A 27,683-nucleotide genomic window follows, 5' to 3' on the forward strand; every position below is an offset into this window, starting at 1 on the left:
CAAGGATTCAATGTCCAGCCCTCCCTGGGAAACTAAAATAGCCTCAGTGTGACCTCTGGTCTCTCCAGAGTACACTTCTACTCCCATCCAAATACTAACACCACCCTTGGACTGTCCCCTCTGTGGGGACTACTTGGTGTAAACTGCATCACCTCTCTTGTGTCCTGCCTCAAGACAGTCAAAGCACGTCCCAGCCTTCTTGGGATCCCAGTTCTTACCCTGAAACCCCTTTCCTTTAGACTGAGAAGGGTCTTGGGGCCCACCTTCCTTGGAGTTACCTTGGGGGCCTGGAGAGGACTCTTTCTTTTCACCTTTGTCGGTGCTGCGCTCTTCCACTGTTGGGAAGTCCGGGAACCCTTGTTGGAGTCACCTCCACTATGGGTCTTGTTCAGTGGAACTCTGGACCTGACTCATTAGTCAGCTCTCTCCCCAAGCTCTCTGGGAGAAGACAACAGAGAATCCACTAGATACTGTCGCAATTTCTCTGTATAGCGATTGGTCATGATGTGCTCTTTCATCAAAAGATTATACAGCCCTTCATTATTGCCCTTTATTCAGCCTTCCAGAGCCTTGACTGGGGAGTCAACATAGTCTACCCAAGTTTGGTCTTGATATTTTTGGGTATCCCAAAAATTGACTCTGTACTTCTCTGTGGTGAGTCCAAACCCTTCTATAAGGATATCTTTCATGAGGGGGTAAGACTAAGCCACTTCCTCAGGAATGGTCAGAAGTATATCTCTGTCCCAAGCTAGGAATAGAGCCCAAAGCAGTGAGCCCCAGTGCTGGAGACTTAACTTTCTCATTCTACAGCACCCCTCAAAGGCTGCAAACCATTTCACAATGCCATCTCATGCACTATACATGGGGACAATCCCTTTCAGGACCGTAGGGTCAAAATAACCCTCACTTTCCCTATTTATTTTGCTGCCACCATCATTGGGAACTAATCCTAGTCCAACCCTTCACTCCTCCAGGGCTAGTCTTCTCTCTTCAAGTTCAAGTCTCCTCTCCTCCAGGAAGAGCTTCTGAGGCTTGGTCTTAAGGGTCCTCCCCATCCTTTCAGTGAGGAGGCTACTAAAGTGACTCTGGTCACTTCCCACTGGTGAAGGGGGTTTGGGGAGGGGTGGAGGATCATAGTCCTCACCACCTTCCCTTTCACTTACTGGGGCCAGGGCTTCTCCCTCCACCTTTACAGGGTCTTCTTCTGAGGAAGAAGCCTTTTCACTATGCTTGTTTTCTGAGAAATGAGGTGAGGGCCTCTACAATGTCCTCTCTTTTAGCAGTAGCTCTGAAACTAATGCCTCTAATCTTGCACAAGGACCTAAGATCACTTATCTTAAGGATGGACAGAATAGGCTGATCGAGACTCAGGACATTCTCCATTGTGTACTGTTTATCTGTGAAAGTGGGTACTTTTTAAAAACTGCTACTTATCTAGATACATGTGAATACTTTAAGAACGTTTTGAAACCTATTTGCATGGGGATGTAACACAGGGCCCTAGCATATCCAATGAAACTTGATTTTTATTTAAACTGTAAAAAATACTTTTTGGGTCTAAAGAAAATTGAGGATTTCTGGTGTAACCAAAAATATACTTATGTCAAAGTGGTGAAGTGAAACACAAGTTCAAGATCCGCATCACTGAAACACCAATGTAGCAAGGTGTCAGCATTATGTGATATGACTGGGGGTCTTACCATGTAATACTCGCACATTACCCAGAAGTGGACCACAGGTTCACACCAGTAAACCTTAGCTTAGTCCTGGTAGAGTGGCAAAGTCCAGTCAGGCTACTTAGAGGAACGTGTGTAAAGTATTTCACAACACCAACATGGAAGATAAGTAATTGACACGACTCGAAAGAAATCGAACACCAATTTAGAAACATAAAGCAGATTTGTAGCTTATTTTAGACACCAAAATGAACGTTCTATCTCACCTACAACTGGAGTTGTGGATTTATAAAGCATTTAAAAATAGATGCACTTTTAGTTGCCAAACTGATACCACTGAAGTCGATGGGGGAAAGCACAGCGGGCAATCTGTCACTTGTAATTCTGTGGAACCCACCTGGAGTTAAGGTCTTGCGGGTCCCTAGGCCAAGTCTCAACAGACAGTATCTCGTTACTTTGCCCAGGGAGGCTGGGTGCAGAGGTGCTCTGGCTGTCCCTGGTGCTGACAGGATCCGCAGGCGCTATCAAAATTGTGGCACTTAACAAAAACACACTTGTTGCTACACTCTGCCCTTGTATAGTGGAGGCCTTCGGGGTCCCAGGACCTGGATTCCACAGCAGAAACTTCGCTACTAAGTGCGGCAGTTCCGGATGCTGAGGTAGCCTTGCAACTGTCAACCACGCGAGGCTCATGCCAAAGATGCTTTGCCACTTGGTCAAAGTCTCCTTCTTCAGGATGCAGGATCTCAGCAGTGGGGTCATTGCTGAAATTAGTCACTATTGCTGGGAGTTGCTCTGGAGTTGGTGATGTCCGGGAAAAAGTCGGTTACCAGGCTAGTGACCAACAAACCTTGACAGTGGCAAAAGTAGTCCATGGGTACTTTGTTGGCTGGAGGTCAACAGGAGTGGTGTAGTAGCTCGAAACTTGGTGTGAGCCCCACTGCAACTCCTGGGGTGCAGGTCACCGACTTTCTTTGGGCTCACTCAAGAGGAGCCTGAAGGGGTGCACTACTTGTGACGCAGCATGACGATTCTTCTACAAGGTTGCAGGTGACTGGTTCCACCAGCCAGGGGAGTCTGCTTCAGTTTTTAGCATTCACTGGAGTCCCTCTTGCTGGGAGCAACAAGCTTTTGCCACGTGCACATGTCGATCACACAGTTCCAGTATATGGTCTCCTCAGGGCACTTGTGTCCTCTCTTTGCGCAGCAGCAGAGTGCAAAGTCCTGTTGTCGGGGACACAGAACTGAGGTTCTGGTGCCAGGGGAACACCAGAAATCCTAGTTTAGGGTGCGGTAATGGTGTGAGGGACAGTGGACTATGGGCTAATGGTCCCTGTCGCTAGTCCACTTCTGAGGTGACGACTTCCTGTGGGAGTATGTCCCTTTTCTACTCAAACCCCTCTAATTTCAAGGCTTGCCAACATGGCAGAATCTTTCCTCGGCTGTACAGACCTCCTATCCCACCCTAAAGGTGTGGCTATCTTGGAGGTGTACCCTTTCTGCATAACTAATTTTCCCACCTGTCAGCCTGAACAGGCCGAGAGGGCTTTGTCCTTGACAGGGGGACAAGAGGTTACATATCAAGGGTGGTGAAAGCCTTTAAGGCTCACCGTCTTGATGACTGTAATCACTAGCCCTCCTGGGAGGACAGCGGTGTGATCGCCTTCCTGTCCAGGTACTGTCTCTGTCCTGAGAGACGTTTTAGCACAATCAGCAGGAGGACAGACTCTTGTCTTGGTGGCAAATGGCTTGGGGGAGCCCGCCAAGGCAAGAAAAAACTGGCAAATTGGTGGGTATCCTCTAAGGATGCCACCAGGGTACATGCTATCTAATCCTGGGTACGAGACTCATGCTCAGGGTCAGCAGGTACAAGCATGGTGTTTGATACCAAACGGGGAGAGTCTGTCAGATCATCATGGAGCCGGAGATCTGGAGTTTGCCCAGGTGTCAGTTTATGTTTTCCTATGGTCCACCGGTCACGTGTGGTAGCATTGTTTTAAATGTTATCACAGTGTCATATATGCTCGTGCATAAATTCCCTCACTCATTATACAGTGCACCCTTCATCGTGGCCTGCAGGAAGCCTGCCTTAGGGGTGAGTGACCTGTCCTATGGTAATTGAAGGGACTCTTTCTGCAGCTGGTGTGGACAGAGTCGAACTTGAGCAGACAAGCTGCTCATGCAGGCTGACAAGGCAGCTCTGCAGGCTTTGCTTTTATTTTGGGTCAAGCAGGCTGGCACAATCAGTTCTGTAGCCCTGGTGACCCATTACCTATCCTTGCCCTGGGTACCACTAGTACCACCTACTAGGGCCTTACAGGGGTTGTAAAGGTCTTGTCAATGGGTTTAAAAAATAACAGTACAATTAAAGGGAAAGGGCACTGAGATCTCATTAGCAGGCCTCAATACACTTTTAAAACAAAATCGACAGCATCAAGCAGCAAAAAGTGGGGGTGACCATTCAAAAAGGGGACTTTACAACAGTTATCAGCAAAAATGGTGAGGAAAGAAATCATTTAGGAAATTCAGGAAAATTAGCCGAACTTCTATGACAGACTATCCTTTTAAGACAAGATTCATAACTAAACTGCATAGTTTAAGCTGTTATGTGTACACAAGCTCAACTTAAGGCAGATTCACAGCTTGTCTCATTTGATATGCTATTTTGCAGGTTGTCGTGACAATCTTCTAAAATTCTACAGTTTAAATCTCCCATTCTTTGAGACTGTGGATTGTCTACTGTTTTACTTTGTGTACATACTTATACATTGTAATATTTTTAAAAAGTAAACAATTAAAACCAATAATCAAATACGAAAATATTAACAGAGATTTCTTAAAAAATAACTTCACTGGAGGAAAACACTTTATAAAATGAGTATTTCTAAAATAATTTGGAAATTTCCATTTATGGACATTCATAGCACACACATCATCTCAAGATCCAAAGAAAACTTTGCAGGGTTTGAGTGTGTACTGTCCTAACTGATTTTAAGAGTATTATTCTTGTTTATGATTTACAATTAGTAAAGTAACATCAATGTGTACCTAGTTGTATACAATTTAAATTGGTTACACACAACAGAAAGACAGCAAAAACCTAAATAGTAATCCAGCTTTATTATATACTATTGATTTACCTTGCAGACAAATTACAGTCACTAAGAGTCATCCATAGGTACTGTACTTTTTGGCAAACTTAGAACAAATCAGAACAAAAGCCATAACGATTTTCAGCATAATGAAAATAAAAAACAAATAATAAAGCAATTTAAGTTTTATGCAAAATGATATAGTAAAGTCACATATCCACATATACAGCAGATTCTGTTTGTACTCTTAGTGCACAGAAGGGAATCAAATTATTCACAGAATCCATTCTAAGGAATAAACAGAGGTAGAGTCCAGTGCACAAGGCTAAAGCAAGATTTAACAGTCTTAATGAGACTGAGCCATGTTTTCCGGAATCCTCTAAAATTTGTAAGTGTTAGCATGTATCTACATACATACAATAAATAGACTATACAATCCTGAAAGTAATTTGATATGCTGCATGACGATCCTAGTGGATGCAGCATAATATAACATATTTTGAGGATTTACATTTCTCTCACTTAAAACCGGGTTTTGTTTATAAATATAAGAAATTGTTCAGCAATGAATTAATAAAAAAAAGTCTGAGATACACATACAGTCCAATGTGGTGTTATGAGGGATTTCATGTTTCAAATGTTCTCCAAAGTAGGTTGATTTTAACTCCCAGATTGCAGTGCACACTAAACAGTTTATAACATTCGCAAAGTAATTTTACATTCTTTCTTTTTTAGGACATCAACACCAGTCTCGAAATTACATACAATTGGCATTATGATTAACATAATTCTAATGTTCTATTGACCTTTTAAGACATTGCTAATGTTCCCATTTACAAATACTGTAGAGTGTTTATTTTATGGCGATCCAATTTGCAAAATCATAGGGTTTGCTTCATTAAGCATTTGTTAACAATGAATTTAAACAATGCTATTGATTGTTCCTTAATGGAGGTACAATAAGCTTTATATTTAGGGTAATATATGTGTTATATATTTGTCAAAGTACCAAATGTGGTCCCAGACGAATAGAATAAAATGTTATATTTCCCAGATAGTGCATTCAAAGGCCCACAAACTGGACTTCAAGAAACTTGCAACTTTTTGTTTGCAAGTAAATTTAAAAAATGTGCAAAAGTCCCCTTCTGAGAAAACGCTCTGTGGGCTCCCATACATAAATCAAACCGTTCTAAGGAGATACATATTAACTTGCTATAAAACGTTTTTGACACCCTGTAAGGCTCATTATGTAAAAACATTTTATAATCAATATTCTTGGTCAATTTCAACGAAAACAGTATTTTTTTCACAGCTTCAATCTGCTTTTAATTATCAGCAGCACCTACAATAAAAGATGCAAGTTGTTGTTCAATTAATTGGTGACAGGCATCTTAATGAAATACATCTCTCCTTTCATCATCTAGCAGAATCTCTCAGTTGATACGTAAAAAACATTTTTTTTAAGTTTCTGATTTTCTACAAACAGCTCAACATTGACTTAAAATTAAACATATAAAATCTTTGAAGATATTGCTTGCAACAATGTATCTAGATATAGATGTGAAGGAATGAATTAACTGGGTAAATAGTATTCATATTTCAAACAATTCAGCACAAGTGCCAAATATCTCCAGTCGGGCTACAATCATCACTGCAGGTCATCCCTGATTTGGCCTTCAGCATGTTAAAAACCTTCAAATAACCAAGACATTCTTGTGTAAGAATTAAGATAGCACAGTACAGAACGTAAAAGGAACCCAGACTTTCAAAAATAGTATAAATTAAATGAAATGTCATTTAGGAATGATCATTTGATCATTGAATACACTTTTGGTTCAGCACTATGGGCAGGTTTATATGAAGGCATTGACAAGCATGTTTTATGAATATGAGTGAAGAATATGTTTATAACAAAAACAGCCTGAACATGAAACAGAGTGAAAAAAGCAAAACAACACAATCTGTTTGAAGTAGGTGCTAATACAGACAGACCATACATAAGTTGGGAAAAGCATAGAAATAGCTAGAATTACAGAAGAAATGGCAACAATGAGTGGTGGTGTACAACACCACAAAGATAACACTTCACACAAACTCCATTTTCCGGTGTTTCCAATGCAATAGTTTAATTTGGAGCACATACAACTGTCAATCATTCTGGTACTGCTTAATCTTTCCACTGTCTCCACTCACTTTCCGGGTAACGTTATTTCTTGTGTTACTTATTGCAACATCAGGTTTACTATTTCCTTTTGTCTACTGTTGAAAAAGGAATAAACAATGAAGATGCCTTTGCTTCAAATGTTCTCAGAAAATTGATCCACCTTTTCCACTTATTCTGTATGATAGGGAGGCACTGAAAAGGCAGCGTGCCAGAGCAAAACCTAACAAAGCAAATCTCCTTTCCCGATATCAAAACAAAAGTGAATGGATGAGTCAGTAAGAACAGCGGGCAGTTCTGTTAGGAGATAATGGCAGGAGACCATCGAACTACAGTCAGATTGTCTGCACTAGCAGACCGTTTTCTAGCAGCTTTCCTGAAGTCTTTATACTTGTCTTCACACAAACGTGAAATAGCCTGAAAAATACAAGGGTGCAAAACATTAGGCTCCACTTTTATAATAAAAGACATAATTAAACAACAAAACAATGTTAAAGTGCTATGCACCTAAAGGAATTATCCACTTGAATTGTAAGGAAAAGGGTTGTTTACTTTGATACTGAGATTAATTTCTGTGTTGCAGTAAACATGAAAATCTCCACATCTGCTCTGGAAAGGCTAATCCTTTGTTGTCTGTGCATGCAGCAATGACACTGTAGGAGTATTTACGGAGTCTCCAAATGCGTTTGTAGCATCAGCTTGTGTGTGAAGGGGGGGTGGTGGTGGGGGTGGTGTGTGTATGTGTGTTTTTTTCAAAACTAGTACACACCTGAGTTGAGCTGCTGTGTTGAAAGTTTTGGAGTGATTTGTCAAGCGGGCCTGAGAAAAGGGGGGAAACGGGGTCCTAAAACGTGTTTTCCCCATGCAATTTCCCATAGGGATTTTAGGCATGACTACAGCCTGAACTGCTAGACAGAATTACTACAAAGGTTTTCTAAGTTGGTGTACATCTGTTTAGTATCTTTCTAATTACTAAAGAAAAAACACATTTGTATATCTAGTGACTCAGATCCTCTATAGATCCAACAGATTTCATGCTGAGATCTGACTAGCTGTCAACACTCCAACCAGGAAGTGTTGGCAGCCATTTTGGGACTTTGACTCAATTGAGTTCCAAAGAAAATTAAAAAAAGAAATGAAGGCAAGGGTATGAATACCCTGACCCCCTCGGCCTCGTAGTGGGGTCCGCCAGTGACCCCTCCTGGCCAAAATTCATTTTTAAAAAACATTTTTGCTGCGACATCCACAGATCCTGGCAAATAAAATAAAAAAGTGGTCTCCCAAGCTTGTTTAAACCTCAGCCCTCGGATGAGCCTGCTCCCGGAGGCAATTTGTAATTATTATGTGGGGGGGTGGGCGCACGTGGCCCTCCTCCCCATGGCAGATTTTGGCCCCAGGGACCGACACCTCCTCGGGGCAGGCCACAGTTTATTAAGGTGGAGTGGTGGCATGTGGCCCTCCTCCTAAGGCCATGTACAGCCCCAAAGACCACCACCTGCCCCCGAAGCATCTGTATGACAGGAGAGTGCTGGACCCCACTCCTGGGCCCATTAGTACCCAGGGACTACCACCTCCCTGAGGGAGGCCCTGTAAATACAATGGAGGGGGCCACGCAGACTCCTCCTGCAGCCATTAATGGCCCATGGCACTGTCACCACCCGGGGCCGGCTCCCTATGTGCCTACCCTCGAGACACAGATGTTTGCTGTCCCTTGGCAGGAGCTTTGACATCTCCCACCAAGCGAGAGCAAACAGTAAGTACGCTCCAAGAGGGCGGTAGCAGGAAAACTGCTCCCACAGGTTGGGTGCGGGCTTTTCAACTGTTTTTCTGCCTGCTTTCAAGCGGCCAGGAAAACAGTTGATAAAATTGCTCCTGCAAGCAGGGAGCAGCAATTTTGGCTGCTCCCTTTATGCAGGAGCAATGGTAGTCCCCGCTGAGGGCGGGAAGCTGGCAGGGACCACGGAACATTGAAGCTTCCCCCACAGTATCCAACAGTGGACAGTGGGTGCCTTGGGTGGGGCCAGGGCACTCAAGATGAAGTGGCTAGGCCCAGGGGGATGGGGTCCCTGGCCCTAAAATTGGCCAAGGGAGGGGGGATGCAGCCCCCCTCCTCTTTTCCATATTGGTCAGGCCCCAGAAGATGGGGTCCACAGGGCCAAAATGGGCACGGGGAGGGGAGGCCACACGGCCCTCGTTCCCATTTGCAATAATTGCCTGGGCCCTGGAGAATGGTGTCCCTAGGGTCAAAATCAGCCTCGGGAGGGAGACCGTGTGATCCCCCCTCCTCTTTTACTAATTGGCTGGGCCCCATTGGGATGGGGTTCCTAGGTCCGAAATTGGCCCAGGTAGGTGGTCATGCGGCTCCCCTCCCCTTTTAGTAATTGGATGGTTTCTGGGGGATGGGGTCCCCGGAGCTGTAACTGACCTGGGGAGAGTGGCTGTGTGCCCCCCTCCCGGGTTGCCTGCGTATCGGGGGGTTGACCACCCCCTGCGGACCAATGCTGAAGGCCTTGAGAGGCATGGGGTGGGTGCCTGGGGCCGACCCAGCACTGCACACAGCTGAAGGCCGTGTGTGGCGCGGGGTTGGGTTCCCATGGTTTGTTGGCTCCCCTCCCCTTTAAGTAATTGGGTGGTCTCTAGGGGATGGGGTCCCCGGAGCTGTAACTGGCCTGGGGAGTGTGGCTGTGTGCCCCCCTCCCAGGTTGCCTGCATATCGGGGGGTTGACCTCTCCCGCGGACCAATGCTGAAGGCCTTGAGAGGCATGGGGTGGTTGCCTGCGGCTGACCCAGCACTGCCCACAGCCGAAGGCCGTGTGTGGCGGGGGTTGGGTGCTCACGGATGGTTGGCTGCAACCAGGCCCCAGTGGTCAACATGCACGGCTAAAGGCTAAATTAAATATTACTTGACATTCAAGTTCACTGAAAAAACAAAGGTTACAGGTACATTACAGTTAGGAAATAGAATTTTAAAAACCTTAAAAATTCAATAAAAAAAACAAAGGTTAGAGGGACGTTATAGTTAGGTTCAGATTTTACACGCACAATACCACAGAAATTCAACAGAAATTCATACTTATCTCAAGACACTATAACTCGTGCTGTAAGGTAACTATACCCCACATATTACATCACTGATGACATCTTCTAAGACATCATTTATAATAAACCCTGTTCTAGGCGGGGGCACGAGTTATGGTTACCTTAGATCACAAGTTATAGTGACTTGACATAAGTATAAATATAACTGTTGAATTTCTATGGTTTTGTTCCTGAAAAATCTGAACCTAACTAAAACGTCCTTGTAACCTTTGTTTGAGTATAGATATATGTATACACACACTTTACTATACTACTGAATTGATTACGGTATAATTGTTGAAGAGACAGAAGAAGTGCGCAAATGCAGGGGATAGATCATCAATTACAATGTATTGCATTGACGAATGAGACACAGCGATATAATGATATCTCCCCCTGTCACAGGAGTGAAACATCGGAATGATTATGATGGGTCTTCTCACACAATTTTGAGATTAAGGGAAATGTAAATTAATGTGGTAGCAACATTTGGGAAATATTGAATGAATGGTTTTGCCTCTCTATTTGAGGATCAGGCAGGATAATATGTCCGCCATGGTTTATAGAGAACCGGCAGGGATGTGATATGATGAACTTAGTCCTGTGATGATTTGTAGTGGTATTCACTGTCTCTGACAAAGGCTTTACGCCGGAACCCGTCTGTGGTCTGTGTGCACAGGAAAAAATCAACAACAAACTGCCCAGTGAGTGTCCATGTTTCTCTTTGAGTCGAGGCTGATATATATATATATATATATATATATATGTACATATATATTCCAAATCCAGTGGTCTTTAAAAGCAGGGCACTCTAGCTGCTGGTGCAAGCGTAGGGTTAAGACCAAAACCCTCATATAATACAAACCCCAAAAGCGCTGCACTCCCAGAAGCTGCATAAATCACCTTCTTTTATTAATAAAGACAGAAGTCTCCAGACACCACGATGCATTTCGACATCTTGACTTTTTCACAGTGGTTTCGTCTATTGTTTGTCCTCCATTGCTACCACCATAGTTTTTATAGTGCATTCTGGGATAGGTAGTTAATTACTTTTAACACCTGTATTGCGACTCGTTTATTAATTGCAAAGCTTCAGCACGATTTCTCCACTCATATTAGAAGTAATCCAACATCTAGTTCCAATATATCATTTCATAACCCATGGTGTTTAAACCATTCATGCTTATAATTTGTAGCCAGCATCAATCACCAAAAACAGATTTAATTATTACAATTCCCAGCAAATTCCATTTGTAGTTTTTATACTGCATTTTTGAATTGGTAGTTAATTGTTATTCACACCAAGATTATGACTCTCATTTATTGATTGTAAAGCTTCAGCACGATTTTGCCACTCGTGTTTTAAATAATCTTGTTTCATTATATAATTCCAAAAAGGCATGATGTTTTAACAGTTTGTGCATTTAAATTTGTAGCCTTAATTTCAATTATTAGCGTGATTATGGCCCTCATCCTGACTTGGCGGGCGGCGGAGGCCGCCCGCCAAAGTCCCGCCGTCAGGTTACCGTTCCGCGGTCGAAAGACCGCGGCGGTAATTCTGACATTCCCACTGGGCTGGCGGGCGGCCGCCTTCAGGCCGCCCGCCAGCCCAGCGGGAAAGAGGCTTCCACGATGAAGCCGGCTCGGAATCGAGCCGGCGGAGTGGAAGCTGTGCGACGGGTGCAGTTGCACCCGTCGCGTATTTCACTGTCTGCGCAGCAGACAGTGAAATACATTTAGGGGCCCTCTTACGGGGGCCCCTGCAGTGCCCATGCCAGTGGCATGGGCACTGCAGGGGCCCCCAGGGGCCCCGCGACCCCCCCTACCGCCATCCGGTTCCCGGCGGGCGGACCGCCGGGAACTGGATGGCGGTAGGGGGGGTCGGAATCCCCTCGGCGGCGCAGCAAGCTGCGCCGCCTTGGAGGATTCCAAGGGGCAGCGGAAAACCGGCGGGAGACCGCCGGTTTTCCTGCACTGACCGCGGCCAAAGCGCCGCGGTCAGAATGCCCTGCGGGGCACCGCCGGTCTGTCGGCGGTGCTCCCGCCGACCCTGACCGCCGGGGTTAGAATCACCCCCTATGTCTGTCATAACTCACAGTTGTTACATAAAGCAGCCGGACCCACTCCAGTCACAGGGTTGCATCGGCATCAAGGCATTCTTAAAGGACACATGCTCACCAGTATTCATTGCTGAGATTGTCCTAACCAGTTTAAAGTTGCGCCAGGCACTTTTGAAGTCTTGACAACCAGTCTTTTCATCTTCAAGTGTTAGTACACATGCAGGAAATAAGTATCTCACTCTCACACCAGCAGCTAGTGCGTTGCTTTTAAAAACCACTGGATTTGGAATTTAAATCAGCAACAGCACTCGACATCAAGGCAAAATTGTAAGCATATTAGAAACGGTTTGGAGAGGGCGAGGAGATACTTATTTCCTGTATGTGTACTTAACACTTAAAGACGAAAAGACTGGTTGTCAATACTTCAAAAGCTCAGGGCCAGTGTCTTCTCACTTGGGGGTAGCCTACCCTGATGATAAATGGAACAGACCACAGTACAACTCATAGGGATGGTATTAATCCTGCCCCACCTGATAAATCTCTGTAAAAATAATTTTTGTCCAGAGATTTTTATTTGTAATTTGTGTTTTTGGATCATTAGAGAAGTAAGTTAGCTTGGGTAGACATTGCTGATGCAGGCCGAAATTTTCGGAACAACATTTTTAAAAATGGCAGATATGCTGCAGTGATGATGTACTATTTTAGGAACCATGAGACCTATATACTTCATTTTGGTGTCAAAACATAGGTTTTGGGGGTCAAATAGTCTTACAGCCACAGAAAATAATTACAGGTGGGCGGTAAACTTCATTCCACTGGCGGCGTTCGCAAAGTTTTGCCACTCCACACTCAGTCTGCCACCTACCCGTAGCACTGCATCTCAATGTGGGCCACAATTCACCCAACGTAGTAATCCTACTAATAGAGACCTAATAGGATATTGTGATCAAAATAGCCTAAACAATGGGCATAGAATTAAAAGTCAATCCAGAGGTATTGATTCTTACCATGAGCGGTAGTGGCCTCTGCTTCACGAATCGCAATCCACCGCCTAGTCTCATCTGTGGCAAGGGAAAATGTGGCAGACGCTGCCAGCGTAGCTTCCCTTGTATTCAAGCGATCTTGACTGCTAACTGCTCACAGCCACCTTGGACGGACGGTGTGCCCGAGCTCAGGTGTCTGTGGTCAGTGTTCGCCCCTAAGTGAAACCACATTTCAGTGAAAATTCTGCTGCTCTGTTGCTTTAAAAAACTAAAGTTAAACTGAGCTGGATCTCTGGGCTGGGAATGCTAGGAAGGGCCACCCCTTGAGAGCTCAAATAGGGCGTGGGTGTGTCTACACAGGCAGGGCTAGTGGAGTCGAGGTTGAGCCAGCCCAGAGCTCTGGGAGGGAAGAAAGAAAAGTAAGGAAGACGGAGCAGACATCCAAGGCTAGTAAGATCCCAAACTACTCAGGGCTCAGAGCACCCGCTCATCTGGGCCTCCCTCGTCCCCCCTCCATTCCCACCTTTACAAGCCACCAGTGCTGGATTTAACATTGTCCTGTCAAATCTGCACTCATCCTGGAGAGGTCACCCTGACGAGGAGGCAGGCTGAGCCATGCCCCAGAGGAGAGTCATGGAGGTGCAGGTGCTGGATGTGCAGAGGAGGGGCTTTCCCAACAAGCACTGTGTGAGTACATTCCATGAAAGAACTAGAGGGTGGGGGGTGGAGGGGGTTATGTGCTGGGATCAACTTAGGGGCGTGAGGGGTAAAATCAGAGCTAGGAGGCACGGGAAATGAGTCTGCACATAGATTACCTGGTAAATTAAGGTGCGTGTGTCTGTGATTGGTGCAATCTGGCCTGTTCTGTGATCAAGTGTCTCTCTTCAAGTCACACCCCTGTGTGATTCTGGATAGTGGACTGTTCTGCACTTAGATCAACTGGTGAACTGGGAGCAGATCAGATGCAACATGGGAAGGGATGTTACACACATCCTAACTGTTGGGGGCCGCTCCTTACATTTTTAGGTGCAGCGTTTTTTTCACTCGATCTTGAGGCTGCCGGGCAGAGCTCTGCCGCTCGTGGAACTCCGCAGCATTGAGCAGAGTTCCTAGCTAACTCCACGGAATACAACTCTGTGAGCTCTGCCCACTCCTAAAAACAACTCCTCAAAGCAACCCTTTCGCCATTTTACAAAATGGCGGGTATAACAGAGGAGGAAGAGACATACATATAAATAAAACAAATAATAATGGTGTTTAATCCTTTTATGTAAATAATAATGGTGTTTAATCCTTTTATGTATACACCAAACAATGTTTATGATCCGAACATGAAAAAACAAACTCAAAATACAGGATAAAATAAATAGAAGTGTAGTATAAATCGAAATGACTGTGATTGAGAACATAAGCCTATGTCAGTGCAGGATTAGGGGGTCACAGTCCATTAAATAAGAAAATCTCAAACCCCGTTTGGTCCTTTTGGCTCTAGGTCAGTGTCTTCTCACTTGGTGGTGGTCGACCCTGATGATGAATAGAGCAGACCGTACTATAACTCATGGGGATGGTATTAATCCCGGCACCCTGATATACCTCCGTAAAAAAAATTGTTGCCCAGAGATTTTCATTTTTGATTTGTGTTTTTGGAACGTTAGAGAAGTAATTTAGCTAGGGTGACGTTTCTGATCTGTGCCTAACTTTTCTGGATGACATTTTTAAAAATGGTAGATGTGTTGCAGTGATGATGTAATATTTCAGGAACCATGAGTCCTATTGTTCACTATTATTTGTTTCCGGCAATCGCTCATGGTACATTTGCAGAATGTTGAACATTTGAGAAGAGCATATTGACAGGGATATCTCTTTGTAGCACAGGTTTTGCAAGTATAAATACGTGTTTAACTTCTGTGGGTAGAGGCTTAAAAAATGTTCTAAGTTTCAGCACCCCATTTTTATCTTCCTGACCAAATTCACACCAATCTTTCCCTACACATGCATGATCCAAAACATTTACATATCTTCCAATCAAGTAGAACACGCTTTTTATGTGTTCGCGCACAGAATATGACATAGGTGGAAGGTCACTTAGCTGGACTGATCTCTTGAGCTCACTGTACTGAAGACTGTCAAATGTGTGACAATCAGAACTCATTTTCCACACACGCACAATGTATTTTTCTACGTCTTTAAAGTCAAATCCTTTGAGAAACTTCACAGGTTCAGCAGTTAAAGCTCCAATCTTTGTTTCAATTTTGCCCATAGTATCACCACTCGTAAGAATATGTGCCTTGATAGGAACACTGGGCATCTCTGGGTCAACTTTCTTGTACAAAATATGAGGCAGGATCAATTGTCTTTTCTCGCCTGTTCCAGAACATATCCATAACTCTGACAATACTTGACTTATGAACAATGCAACAAATCTAAGTAGCACAATAAAAACATCTGTCATTTGACAGAAAAATGACTCAACTTGAACCATTTCAAATAGCCACTCAACATGTGGCACAACACGAAGGTCAGCTTCCTCCAATTTTTTGTTAAGTTCTTGAACAATATGTCCATACCTTTTGAATATATCTCTTCAGGCACCAACTTCTCATTCACAATCATTCCAGTTGCAATAATAGGAAATTCAGTGTTCATCAGCAATGTTTTGGTGAAATGACAAGCTATCAAGTTGCACAGGTATAAGGTGTCGAATTTTTGATGCAGACAAGGTTGATTGTTCCACTTGGAGACATTTGTCTGATTCTTTCACATTAATTGACAGACAGTTCAAGATAACCGTCAAAGACAATGTGCAGTTTTTGCAAGAGGCACACTGCCTTTGATATCTGTAGAACTGTCTGAACGACCTCTCCGAAGTTTTGCATGGATGAATCCTTGACTGTTAGCAATTGTGACGTATAGTCCACAACAACAGCAACTTTCAATAAGAACACTCTTCAGGTGAAAGTTTTTTTGAGTTTGTGTATGAGTTTGTGCCTTACTGGTTTGGTTTGGTTGCAGCACTTCCATCAAATAATGAGTTTGTTGGAAGAAGATCATGCAACAGAATGTCCTTGATAAATTCACCCCTTTATTTTGCTACATCCATCTCTCTATGTGCTTGTGAAAGTTGTTTTTTTGTAACCTGTTTTGTAGTGGCTGTTTGTACAAAACTCTTATTATGGCAATCAAAGCATAGAAGTTTAGCTTTAGTGTTTGTGACAAACAGCTTTTTCTCTTTCAATACAAATCTATTCTGCTTCAGTTCTGCATCTGGTTTGATCCATGTTCAAGGACTTCTAGAAGACGTGTCTTTATGTTGTTATACACATACTGTTTGGTCACGAAGTTGTGTAGTTGCACAGACTCAGTCATTTCAAAGGGGATTCCTTTTGGCTGCGTGAAATGAAGAAGGCTGTCAACATGTTTACTAAAATGTTTCCCTCTCTTTCCCACAAGCATGCAGTGAGGAACGGATTCACAATGGTCCATTAATTTTGAATTTGTCATCCCTCTGAAAACATTGCAATTAGAAAGGACTTCATTCTAAACTAGCTGCCATTGAGCAACATTTTCACTTTTACGTGTCTGACCAACAATTCCCTTGGAGCTTTTCTGTGATCTCCAGATCATCTGTTCCAGTTTCATATCTGGGGCCACAGCATTGAACCTGCCCTCTCTGTCTTTCAACACAAAAGGTCTTTGGTATGGTTTTTCCACCTCTCGTTTCTTCACGCTTTCCAAATACCAGGACCCAAATCTCAGGTAGTTTATGCAATCTAATTCACAAAACACAGTAATCAGTGACTGCACAGTCTTCACTTGCAGCTCCCAAAGACCTCCCTGTTCAGCATGTACCAAGTTTTCACTAGAGCTATTATGTGTAAAACATTTCCCCAGTACTTGCAAAGTTCTGATTTTTCTTCACATTCTTTGACAAACTCTACAAACTTGTTTTTCAGGTTATCTGATTTTGAACGGAGTGCATTGAACATTGCCTGGCTTTGCATTATGTATTTTGAATGAAGTGCACCCTGTGCCATGTTCACTTCTGAGCTAAGATATGCAAAACCTAATTTGTCATTCTTGTTCCAGAAAGCATTCCAATGCAATGTTTCTATAGCCTGAGATATGATAAGCATACCTTGTAACAAACAAACATAATGAGTTTTGTTCTATTCTGACTGGACAGTTTTGCTTCCAAGGATTTAAGGCTCAATAAGTGAATAGTCCATGCCACATCCACTGAAATAACTTCCTGCACACCGCAGTACAGCTTTTATCATGTGGAAAAGGTCCATCATTGGATAATATAAGATCATCAAATTATACTGGATTGCGCATAAAAATGTCAACTAAAATATGAAAAATACCTTAATTGAAGAAAATTGGCAGGATAGGCTGGACTTCAAGCTGAGCATGCGCATTTTGGACATTTTTTTTTTTTTTTAAGTTGTGTATGCTGTTGCGTAGTTTGTGACTGGAGATGGTATTAGTGGTAAAAACCCAACCTTCATCAGTTGGACGCTATTCTGGGAGATCAGAGCATGAGTTCCAGCCCACAGAGGAACTGGATTTTCTTCATCCTTTAGTCCGCACCGATTAAGCGATATGATAAATTCAGTTAAATCAGCTTTGCGGACCTCAGCATCAGGTAGAAGAAAATCCATGCCCTCAGCCACTTTGAAACTTTCTGGTAGACTGGGATGTGTTAATGGCTTGTAGTGACTTTGCTCACATTGGCAAGGCAGTTGGGTTATAAGTTTACAGCTTTGTTCGATTATGCCTACAGCTGACAGAGCTTGTTTTCCAACAGTTACTTCATTGGTACAGTCTTGAAAAAGCACCATGCAGTCTCATGTGTTCTGGATGTTTCAGACAAAGAAAAGCTGTCTTCAAATTCAAAATGATCAAGAGCAGCAATTGTAAATCCTTTCCTGGTAAAGTGACTTGGAAGTGGTGTGCTGTCAGAGTCACAAGATTTTACAGCATGAGCTCCTAACAAATTCCTGCTTCGTACTATGTCATTATAACTTGTTGATACACCAATCCTATTCATTGAAGTGATTAGTTCTCTACTTTTGTACTTGTCATAGATTGCGTAGGCAGTCATCATGTGTAGCAGAGTTTTCTTTTTGCCGTGATGTAATTCATAAAACATAATTTGGAAAAGACAGTACATTTGCACAGCATCAGGCTGTCGGTTCATGGGACTGTCTTCCACTTCATTGCTTCCATCTTCAAAGCCATCATCAATGTTGTTGGCTTCTGTTCCGAAATCAAGAACTTTCAATTGTAACAGTTTTGCTTTGCTGATATTAAACAACTACGTAAAAAAATGTTAAGACAACATCGGGCAATCTAGTTGACGCAGATGATTTGCGGAGCTCTGGGACATCACAAAATGTGTCATTAAGTCCAAACTCTAAATCTTTCAGGACATTTCTTAAAATGGTTCCTACTGATTTTACTGCATCCTGAGAACTTATTGTGGCAGCAAGAACTTCAGGAGTCAAGTCCACTGAGAACATAAGTGAATCATTTTTTTTGTTAGACTGACAAAAACAAATTCTGTCATTGTACATTCTCAGCAGAAAAACCTTAATTTAATTATTATGGATCAATATAGTTTCATCAATGTTGACCATTATTTCTCTGGTCTCACTGAGTGTGAACCCGCAGCCAGCACTCAAGAGTGGTTTTAAAACTCATTTTCTTTTTAAAACAGTGCAAACTTAATTGAAGGCTGGTGGTTACGTTGCTGCTGGGAGCTCACTGTACATTAATATTTTCTAATGTATGGGCGCATGGAGTTCGGTGGGCATACAAATTCATTGCAAATACATTCACCTTGCTGTTTAGAACAACAACTCAGCTGAAAACGTGATCTTGGAAGAAACTACCTGCATATATAAACATGTTTGCTCTTTGAGACTCACATACTCTGTACTTTGTTCTTCCTTCAAACCCTTTGGCCCTTGTTCTGGCTAAATCACAGATCACAGATAACACATTGAAGATCCTCTGCTTTCTGATCAGTTGTTATAGGTGGACGAGGGGTAGCCATCGATCTTCTAAGTGGAAGGGCATTGAGTTTGGTTGTCTTCACTTTCTCAGAAGACTAGGATTCTTGTGATTCACTGGTTTCTGCTATTTTGACGATTTTCTGTCACTTTTTTCCATTGTATACAACTTGTAGCACTTGTTACCATGATAAAATATTTGATCCTCTTCACGCATCAGTTTCAATCTTTTGTGAACATTGTCTTGCTAAATTTCTGCAGCATCTCAAACCCTCTTCTGTCCACCCGCAGTTGATGTTAGCTTTCCTTTCGGATTAGTTTGGCATAAGACTCATTTTTCTTTGTTAGAGGAGTCCTCGGATTTTGTCGTTAGCAACACTCTGTCAGGAGGCTAAGATCCTCTGCTAACACTTGCTTTGCTCATGTTTACAAATTTGAATCAACGGAAAATCTGAAACAAAACAATATTAAAATAAATTACCAATATGATTGCTAAAACACATCATTAGGGCACCACCATTTGGGAAAATTGAGTAAGAGTTGCTCTGAGGAGTTATTTTCTGTCTCTATAACACCGCTTAACCCTAAAAACCTATGTTTTGATACCAAAATGAAGTGTATAAGTCTCATGGTTCCTAAAATATTACATCATCACTGCAACAAATTCGCCATTTTTAAAAATGTCCAGAAAAATTTGTCCCGGATCAGCAATGTTTACCCAAGCTAAATTACTTCTCTAATGACCTAAAAACACAAATTAAAAATTTAATTCTCTGGACAACACTTTTTTTTATAGAGGTATATCAAGGGGCCAGGACTATATAAAGCCCACGAAAAAAAAAAAAGAATACTCGCAAAGGACCACAGAGGCCCTTCTCAATCTGGCTGGCACACACATCAGCCTGACTTCTGGAACAAACCAGGATTATATGGCCAGGAAAAAGCATTACAATTTGGTGCAGGGATGGAGGGAGTTTTCCCAGACACAGTGAGCTCTCTGGCACTTGTGTTTCTTAATGCAGCCCCTCTGCTGTCTTTGGTTATGGGAAGAGAGGGGGGACTGGGTGCTCCAGGCACATATCTGGACTCCATAATCTAGCTGCAGCTCCACAAAAGAAAGATACACAGCAGAGCAGAACAGCCCAGCTCCTTCACAGCCTTCAGGCTGGCTCTCATCCATGAGGAAATGGGTAGTATTCAGCCCACATTAAGGTAGAACTGCAGCTCAGGATCCATGCCCAAACAAGATGTTTACAAGTGTTCCGAAAGCTGGACATAAGCTCTGGCTTTTATTTATAAATTTGCCCAGTGTGACAAAGGTACCCATCACCCTCTTCAAAGAATACATTGGGGGGGGGGGGTGTCAGTGCCTGCATGCAGCTGGTCATGTGCAATGTCCAGGAACCTGTTTTGGAAAGATGACTTGGGTATTCTCCTCAGAATGGACATTCAGGTAACGTCATTAATGCAACAGCTGTATTAGCAGTTCCTGGATATTACCACTATCAAGCCCTTCCACTGGCCTCAGGTCTTTCCTCCCTTCAACCACAGTCCTTCCCTTTCCTATCCAGGGGTCCTTCCCTCCGCGTTTAGCACCTCCATCCTTCTGCCCACAGAGCTGCTCTTTTGCATAATCCTGATCAGAGGCCCTGAAGCCTCCAAATTGATTTCCTCTGCCTGAAGCACACCCCTCTCCTCATGTGAATTCCATTCCCACTCGCAATTCTGCCATCTCACAAGAACACATGGTCTGCTTCATCTAATTCCACACAGCAGTGGGTAGTTGGGAGGAATACCAATCTCAAGACGACAATTAACAAAAGAAAGCTGAGCTGAATATCACAGCAACTGAGATGGACACACACATATACATACATACATATCTATACACCCAATCGTATACAAACACACAGGCAGAGTTCCGGAAGCAGGCATACCACATACTTGGGATGGGGTTGCAGTTCAGAATGGCATTCAGGCAGCCATGCAGACAGGCAACATACCTATAGGAGCACACATACAAAATACCAACTGGCTTGCCTGCGCACCCAGACAACAAAACAGACTTATGTACACACCATCATAAATATAGGCACACACAGGAAACGGTCAGGCACAAATGGTCAACACATGTGCAGTCATACAGATCCATAGTCCTGCATAGTAAGAGCAAATACATGCAGGCATACATATACTGCGGCAACTTACGTTTCAGTTTACAGGCAAGTGTTAACACATATTTAACTGCTGCTTCTCAAATCTCAGTCATCTGTTTTCCTGTTCTCATATCTTTCCAATAATTAAAACAACAGATTTACTGTTCTGTATTTGTGTACCGGACTGATGTGCTTACAGATCGAAAACAAAACGCTTTAAAGGTTACTGCAATGGCTGCTGGCACACATCTGTAGGCTGCAGGTTATGTCACCATCTAATAATATACCTCAGACGTTTACTGCACCTGTTGCAGGTGAATGAGTAATTTGGTGGTCACAATTTAATTTCCATCACAATAGCCAAGAGGGTACAAGCCTATATTGATCAGCTCTGCAGTTTGTGTAGTTTGAGCCGTATCAGCACAATGGGAAGAGGGGGGTTTACCCAGTGACGGCGCTCTAGCCAGGACCCAATGTGCCTTGTTTATGTCGAAGAACATGGAGTGCCCAGTGCAAGCCAATTTCCTGTTACCCATGCCCCCAAGAATGATAGCATGTAACTATCCTTGGCTCCCTCTGGCATTCCCACCACCCTAATGTTACTTCTGCGAATATGACCTACTGGGTCCTCTGTTGTGTATTCCACGAATCATACCCTCTCAGTGAAGTCAGTGATTTGATTTCATATCCAATGCATGGCACAGTTTTTCAATGGCATCTTTGTAGGTCTTGACTCTGAGAGCTTCCATCAGTCCTCTCATAGGAGACCTACATCAACAGTGACAGCAGGGACTTTAGCCTTCTATGTCCCTTTGGGGTTTCAGTCACCAGGAGTATCTTATCCAATTTATCTAGTGGTGCAGTCTGCTGCTCTGGGGGTATGTGTTGACGGTGGGAACCCCCCTCCTCATCATACGAAGTCTCCATTTCATAGGCCAGGGACATTGCCATGCTCAGTCTCCTTGGCACCTCTGGTATGTCCTATTCCACCTCAATCTGTCTCACAAGCCTCCAGGGGCCACCACACTGCTTCTTCTTACCAGAATGGAACAATGTTGCTGTACTTATCAAAGGATTCCAGAGAACCTGTGCCCAGGTTGGAGGTCTGAGGAAAGTGTCTCCTGCAGCACATGGGGAAACAGCAGTAGTGCAGCAGCAAACACCTCTTCTACTCAGGTGATGGATCTGTTCATGGTTAAACCTTGTGATTTATCCTGCAGCATAGCTGACATTGCTAATTGGAAGTCTCTGTGTATGGCTCCAAATTCAGAACTGGTCCTTTCCCAGATGAGACAAGTTCATCTCCAGGGCAAACTGGATCAGAGTATCAAAATACAAGGGCCAATGCCTATCACAGGACCCAACTAACCCCAGTCAACAAATAGCCATTCAAAAGAAGATAGATGCCCACCACTGTCTTCACAGGCATCTGTTTAAAGTCACACCATGCCAGGTCTCCAATACATTTGCTCAGTCATAACTTAATTTGCAAGGTGGCTATTCTACAATTGCAAGATCGTGGCTGGAAATCCTTATTTTATTTACCATTGCAGGTTTACACTCGCCGTTTTGCTCCTGACCCACTTCAGAACTCGGGCCAGAGAGACAGAGAAGGGAAAGCATGCAGGAGTCTCGTGCTCCACACCAGCTGGAATGCATCTCCTAGCTAGAGTTTTCATGTGAAATCCAGCATGGAAAAGTTTTGACAATGTGCATTCTCAACGGTGGCAGAAAGATTTAGCCAGTGTTCCTTTGACTTTCGGGAGATGTCCTGTGCCACCACAGGATGCAGACAGCAGTCATAATCTGACAGACGGCGCTGGCTGAGCTCGTCTGTCTAGGCTTTCTAGGATATGACAGGTGGTTTATGATCAGGGATATGCCCCGATGTTCCTCCCAACTCCGGAGGCACACAGCCTCTAGGCACAAGAACCTACTTTGCCCTGCTTGCTGCAGTATGACAAGGTGGAGGTGTTGTCCGTGAGAACCTGGTTCCCATCTCCCTTTGATGCACTGCATCCATGCATCCTAACAGAGCATCACAATCACAACGGAGCAAAATAGCTCGCCTTAGATAATCAGTAGTATCAAGGTCAGCATTACTCACGTATTTGTCCGTATCTTGAGCATCTTGAATAGTATGAGCCAAGTAGACACTAAGGTCCTCTGTGACCATCGGCAAGATCTTGCTGGGAATGTCAAGTGCACGTATACAGATCCAATAAACAAACATCACTCAATGACCTTAATGCTAGTCTAGCCGACAAGAACATTTGTTTTTGAAACATCTCAATCCACTTTGACTTTCTGTGGAATTAATTGCGGTTCATTTTGCAGGAGGAAGCCTTGATCACCAGCCCAGGCTCTAGAAAAGCATGCTGTGTAAGGAAGGCAGGATTGCCAGGAGATGGTTTATGGCATCTGGCCACCTACTTACTCATTCGCAGGAACGAACAGAGCTTGGACTGGGCGTCCATTATGGTCTTAGTAAGGGCTTCATTGAACAGATCAAGTGCTGGCAGAGGTTGCAAAACATTTGTAAGGGCATTTGTCTTGAATTTATTTGAAGACTGTTGTAGGATAAATGACTTCACCCACTCGTCAAAATATCACGGCCAAGGAGCCACTTTCTTTCACTGGGGGCCCTAGAGGCAAAATCAGTCCTGTATTAGGAGAAGTATCACGCCCACTGGCCTCCTGTAAGTCCATGTGAAGATTGTTGTCATCATAATGGGGGTGGTAAATTACCTCCTTCCTCACCATCATCAGGGGAGGTGGCAAGCTCTGGCCATAGTCTGAGCCAAAAAGACAATGGAAATGGAAATGGAACCTTTGAGAGATCATTTGAGGTAGTAGAAATGTAAGATTAGACTCAGGATGTATGGGAAATGGGTGATTTGTACCCGATTTGGAGCATGCCCTAGGCCAGGGGCAGAAATCAAGGTTACTACCGTACTGTCTCATGGTGTTGACAGCGACATCTATGAAGGAGGGACTGATGCAGATCTCAAAGCTTAGGTGGAAGTGTGCACTAGAGTTGGTGCTGAACCCATGACAGGTCAAAGGTGTTCAGGCAGTGTGGAGGATGGAAATATTGGCTGTAATCGGACTAAAGGACCCTGTGGATTTCTGGGGCCTAAAGTTGCACTATAGGTGGCTAGACGAGTGCCTTGGATATGTCCCATGGCCTCATTAAAGGCCTCAACCTGCTGCAGTGTTGCAGATAGCCTGGGGAACTCGGACTGCATCTCGATCAGCTGTGGAAATAGTTCCTCAATCAGAGAGCTGGAGCGAGATCAATTGGCACCTTTACGCCCCCATGACGTCTGATAGAGAATGGTGGGAAAGGGGTAAAGTCCTGCACACTGGATTCATTTTGGGAGTAGTCAAAAGGCCGATAAAAAAGGAAGTGAAGCTCTAGATCTTTGTTCAAAGGTCTAGAAAGAAAAAAACAGATTTTGGGATGCAGGGGGAGGTGCTTATATGCAGCTTAGCTCCGTCATTCCGGGGTGGAACGAAGCCTACATGCAGCTGCACAACACCACCCAGCGGTGCACTGAAGCACTGCTATGACAAGATACTAGATTCACACTTGCCCCTGGGGGAATTTTCTAAAAGTAAAAAAAAAACTGCAGTTAAAGGTTTCTATTGGATCACATCTTCAAGGTGACTACACAAAAGCTTTTCACTATCAAGTCAGGCCTATTGGCTTTATTAAATCTTGTCTTCCTCAGAATTACCTATCTCCTTGTCTAGGAAAGAGACCATGGGAGTACTCTTAAAAAAACCTTTTTTACTGACATTACAGAACTACAGATCGACAGCATAGAATGGAAACTTTCAGTCATGCTTATTCATTCACACTCATTTGAGCAGGTTGCAATGCTTCAGCATCTCTCTTTTTATCCATCTGTGATCTGGAAACAGATGGCATCCTCCAAACTAATCAGCCCTTCCTTTCACATCTTAGCATGTGTGACACAGCATCCATCAAAAAGGGTGTTTTAACAATAACGTAGAGATTTTGTAAGATGTGTTGATGGTTGTCACTTGATATCTAATACATTCTGGCAGCAGTTTTCTGCAAAACAACATTTACTTCCCACAGTGAATATTTTTTCATCACCAAAATAATGCAACAAAATTGTTTTGCCTTGGAAACAGTGTTGCAGGTTTACCTCTAGCTTATGCGCCCTTTCCCTGCTGAGGGGTTCCAAAGGAAAGCTTAGGTTGTTGGCTTCTGCCATTGAGCGAAGATCAAAATAGTACTTGGCATAGACGCTTGATGGCACATTGATGTTGAATTGCAGCAATTCGAGAAACTGACGCTCAAGTTCATTCCTAAAAAAAATAAAAATTTAAAAATGAATTATATTTTGCATATAGCAGGTACAGCTCATATTATTTTGTACATGGTAAATAGTTAATTGCATTTTTGTGTCCCCAATAACAGGTATAGCTCTACAACCCTTCAGCAAGCAACAGAGAGGGTGGCATCAACATGGATTTTACTAGGACATAGAAGTAATCCTGTAAAAATAATATCTAAGATGGATTCCTATATTCTTTCTTTATAGCTTGCAAGAATCTACTAGCATTTGATGTCAAACTTTCTGAGAACAAAAAAAGAAAATAGGAAACCTTCTCATCCTTGGGCACTACTGGTGTTTGCAGTGTTTGCCAGGCAAGACAACTTGGAAAGGTGTTAAAGGGATGGACTAGACTGTCTAGATCACAAAGGAGTGATGTATGTGCTTGGCTTGATTTAAAAGATATGTGTTATATTTATCAGAGCATTAGCATTGAAGTATTATCATTATAAGCACATATGAGCAAAAGATTAATTTTACACATTTAAAACACCCATTTGAAATGTACCTATCACACTTACCTCCTCTTTGGTTTAAAATGTTGTCACTTTGTGGTACTTAAAAGCTCAATCACTTCTTGAATATGCAGGATGAATACATGTGGATCTACATAGGTACAATAGGTAAACGTAATCACTGAAAAAACCAAAGGTTAAATTAACATTCTTAAGTGAATTCCTCAGTGACCATGCTAATGCTTTGAACTAAAAAAATAAAAATAAAAAACCCACACAGAAATGAATAAGTTATAGTTAGCAGCGCTAACTATAATTTGCACCCCTGCCATGCACTGCTTAGGACCTCACATATGACATTGCTTATGACATTTTCTATGACATCTCAAATGGCATAATTGATGAAATCACTGACATCATCTAAGCTTTGTTTTTCCACACACTGCTGTATAAATTGCTATGGATTTACACATTCTATAGTTCAGATTCACAATCAACCACAGATATATGGGAAACCCTCATTGAGTATGGTGTTCTATCTGTATAAACTGTTCAGAGAAAACCAAAAACGTGAATGCCAATTCCAAAACAAACGCCCTACCACAGACAGCTTTTATCTGTATCAAACTCCTGACACACACTGAACCTACATTAAGAAATAAAGTTGACATCAGTAGAGAAGTGAGTGCTGTAAACAGTATTTACTCTATGGAGAGAGTTATTGCTATACTGCACTGCTTGCACACAGTGAAACTCTGATGAGAAAAACAGAGCACAGAGTTTTGAAAACAATCTACTAAGAACAGTGTGCATTCTATGCAACAGTTGTTAAAAAAACATGTATTTGCTAAAACTAACCAAGATATGAAACTGCTAAAGATCATACTACTTGCAGCCATCATACTATAAATTATCATGGTGATACTCAAGGCTGCTATCAACTGTAAGTATCTACTATGCAGAATCTTTCTCCTGTGATGTCATAAATGATGTCATAGAACATGTCATGAGTGATGTCATAAGCAGTGCCTGGCGGGGTGCAAGTTATAGTCAGCGCTCCTAACTATAACTGGTGAATTTCTGTGTTTTTTTTTTTTTTTAGTTCAAAACGTTAACGTTGTCACTGAGAGATTCACGTAACTATAACACTACTTTAACATTTGTTTTTCCAGTGAATTTCTAAGGTTTTTTTTTTTTAAGCGAAAACAGATATTTTTAATTAAACCTGTCTATAACGTTAACTTAACTTTTGTTTTTTCAGTGAATTTCTAGAGCTTTTAAAAATAAAAATATATTTCTAAATATTTAGAAACTAACTACTCCAACATTTGTGTTGAGAATATTCAACTTATTAGTTGTTGTAGCTAACATATTCAGAAATATCCCCAGTGTACTTTTCATAGCCTTTGCATCTATCTTTGCATAAACGCCATATTTATATATTTAAAAAAAAAAAAAACACTGATCAGTTTTTCCTATACTGTAAATTATGTGTTTTCACCATGTACATCCATTTTTAAGATGTCTGATCGATCTCGCAGGAGGCTCGCGAGTGTGTCACGGGAGACTCACAACATAGTAGAGTTACACATTTTGTTCTAATCAGTTATACAGATTTATTTTTCATTTTCTCAGTTA

The 27,683-nt window shown here is 42.7% G+C and overlaps 1 protein-coding gene across 1 annotated transcript in view; it reads right to left on the minus strand.

Annotated features, from left to right (window-relative positions):
* Window positions 1-4,777: 4,777 nt before the first annotated feature.
* CCNY (cyclin Y) overlaps window positions 4,778-27,683 on the minus strand; it is a 457,171-nt gene continuing 434,265 nt past the window's right edge. The window contains exons 9-10 of the mRNA XM_069211213.1: window positions 25,399-25,561; window positions 4,778-7,346 (exon numbers count right to left, since the gene is read on the minus strand). Of these exons, the coding sequence (XP_069067314.1) occupies window positions 7,230-7,346; window positions 25,399-25,561 (280 nt within the window). The 3' untranslated portion in view covers window positions 4,778-7,229. The remainder of the gene's footprint in view (window positions 7,347-25,398; window positions 25,562-27,683) is intronic.

The sequence above is a fragment of the Pleurodeles waltl genome, chromosome 10, assembly GCF_031143425.1.
Source record: "Pleurodeles waltl isolate 20211129_DDA chromosome 10, aPleWal1.hap1.20221129, whole genome shotgun sequence".
Lineage (NCBI taxonomy): Eukaryota > Metazoa > Chordata > Amphibia > Caudata > Salamandridae > Pleurodeles > Pleurodeles waltl.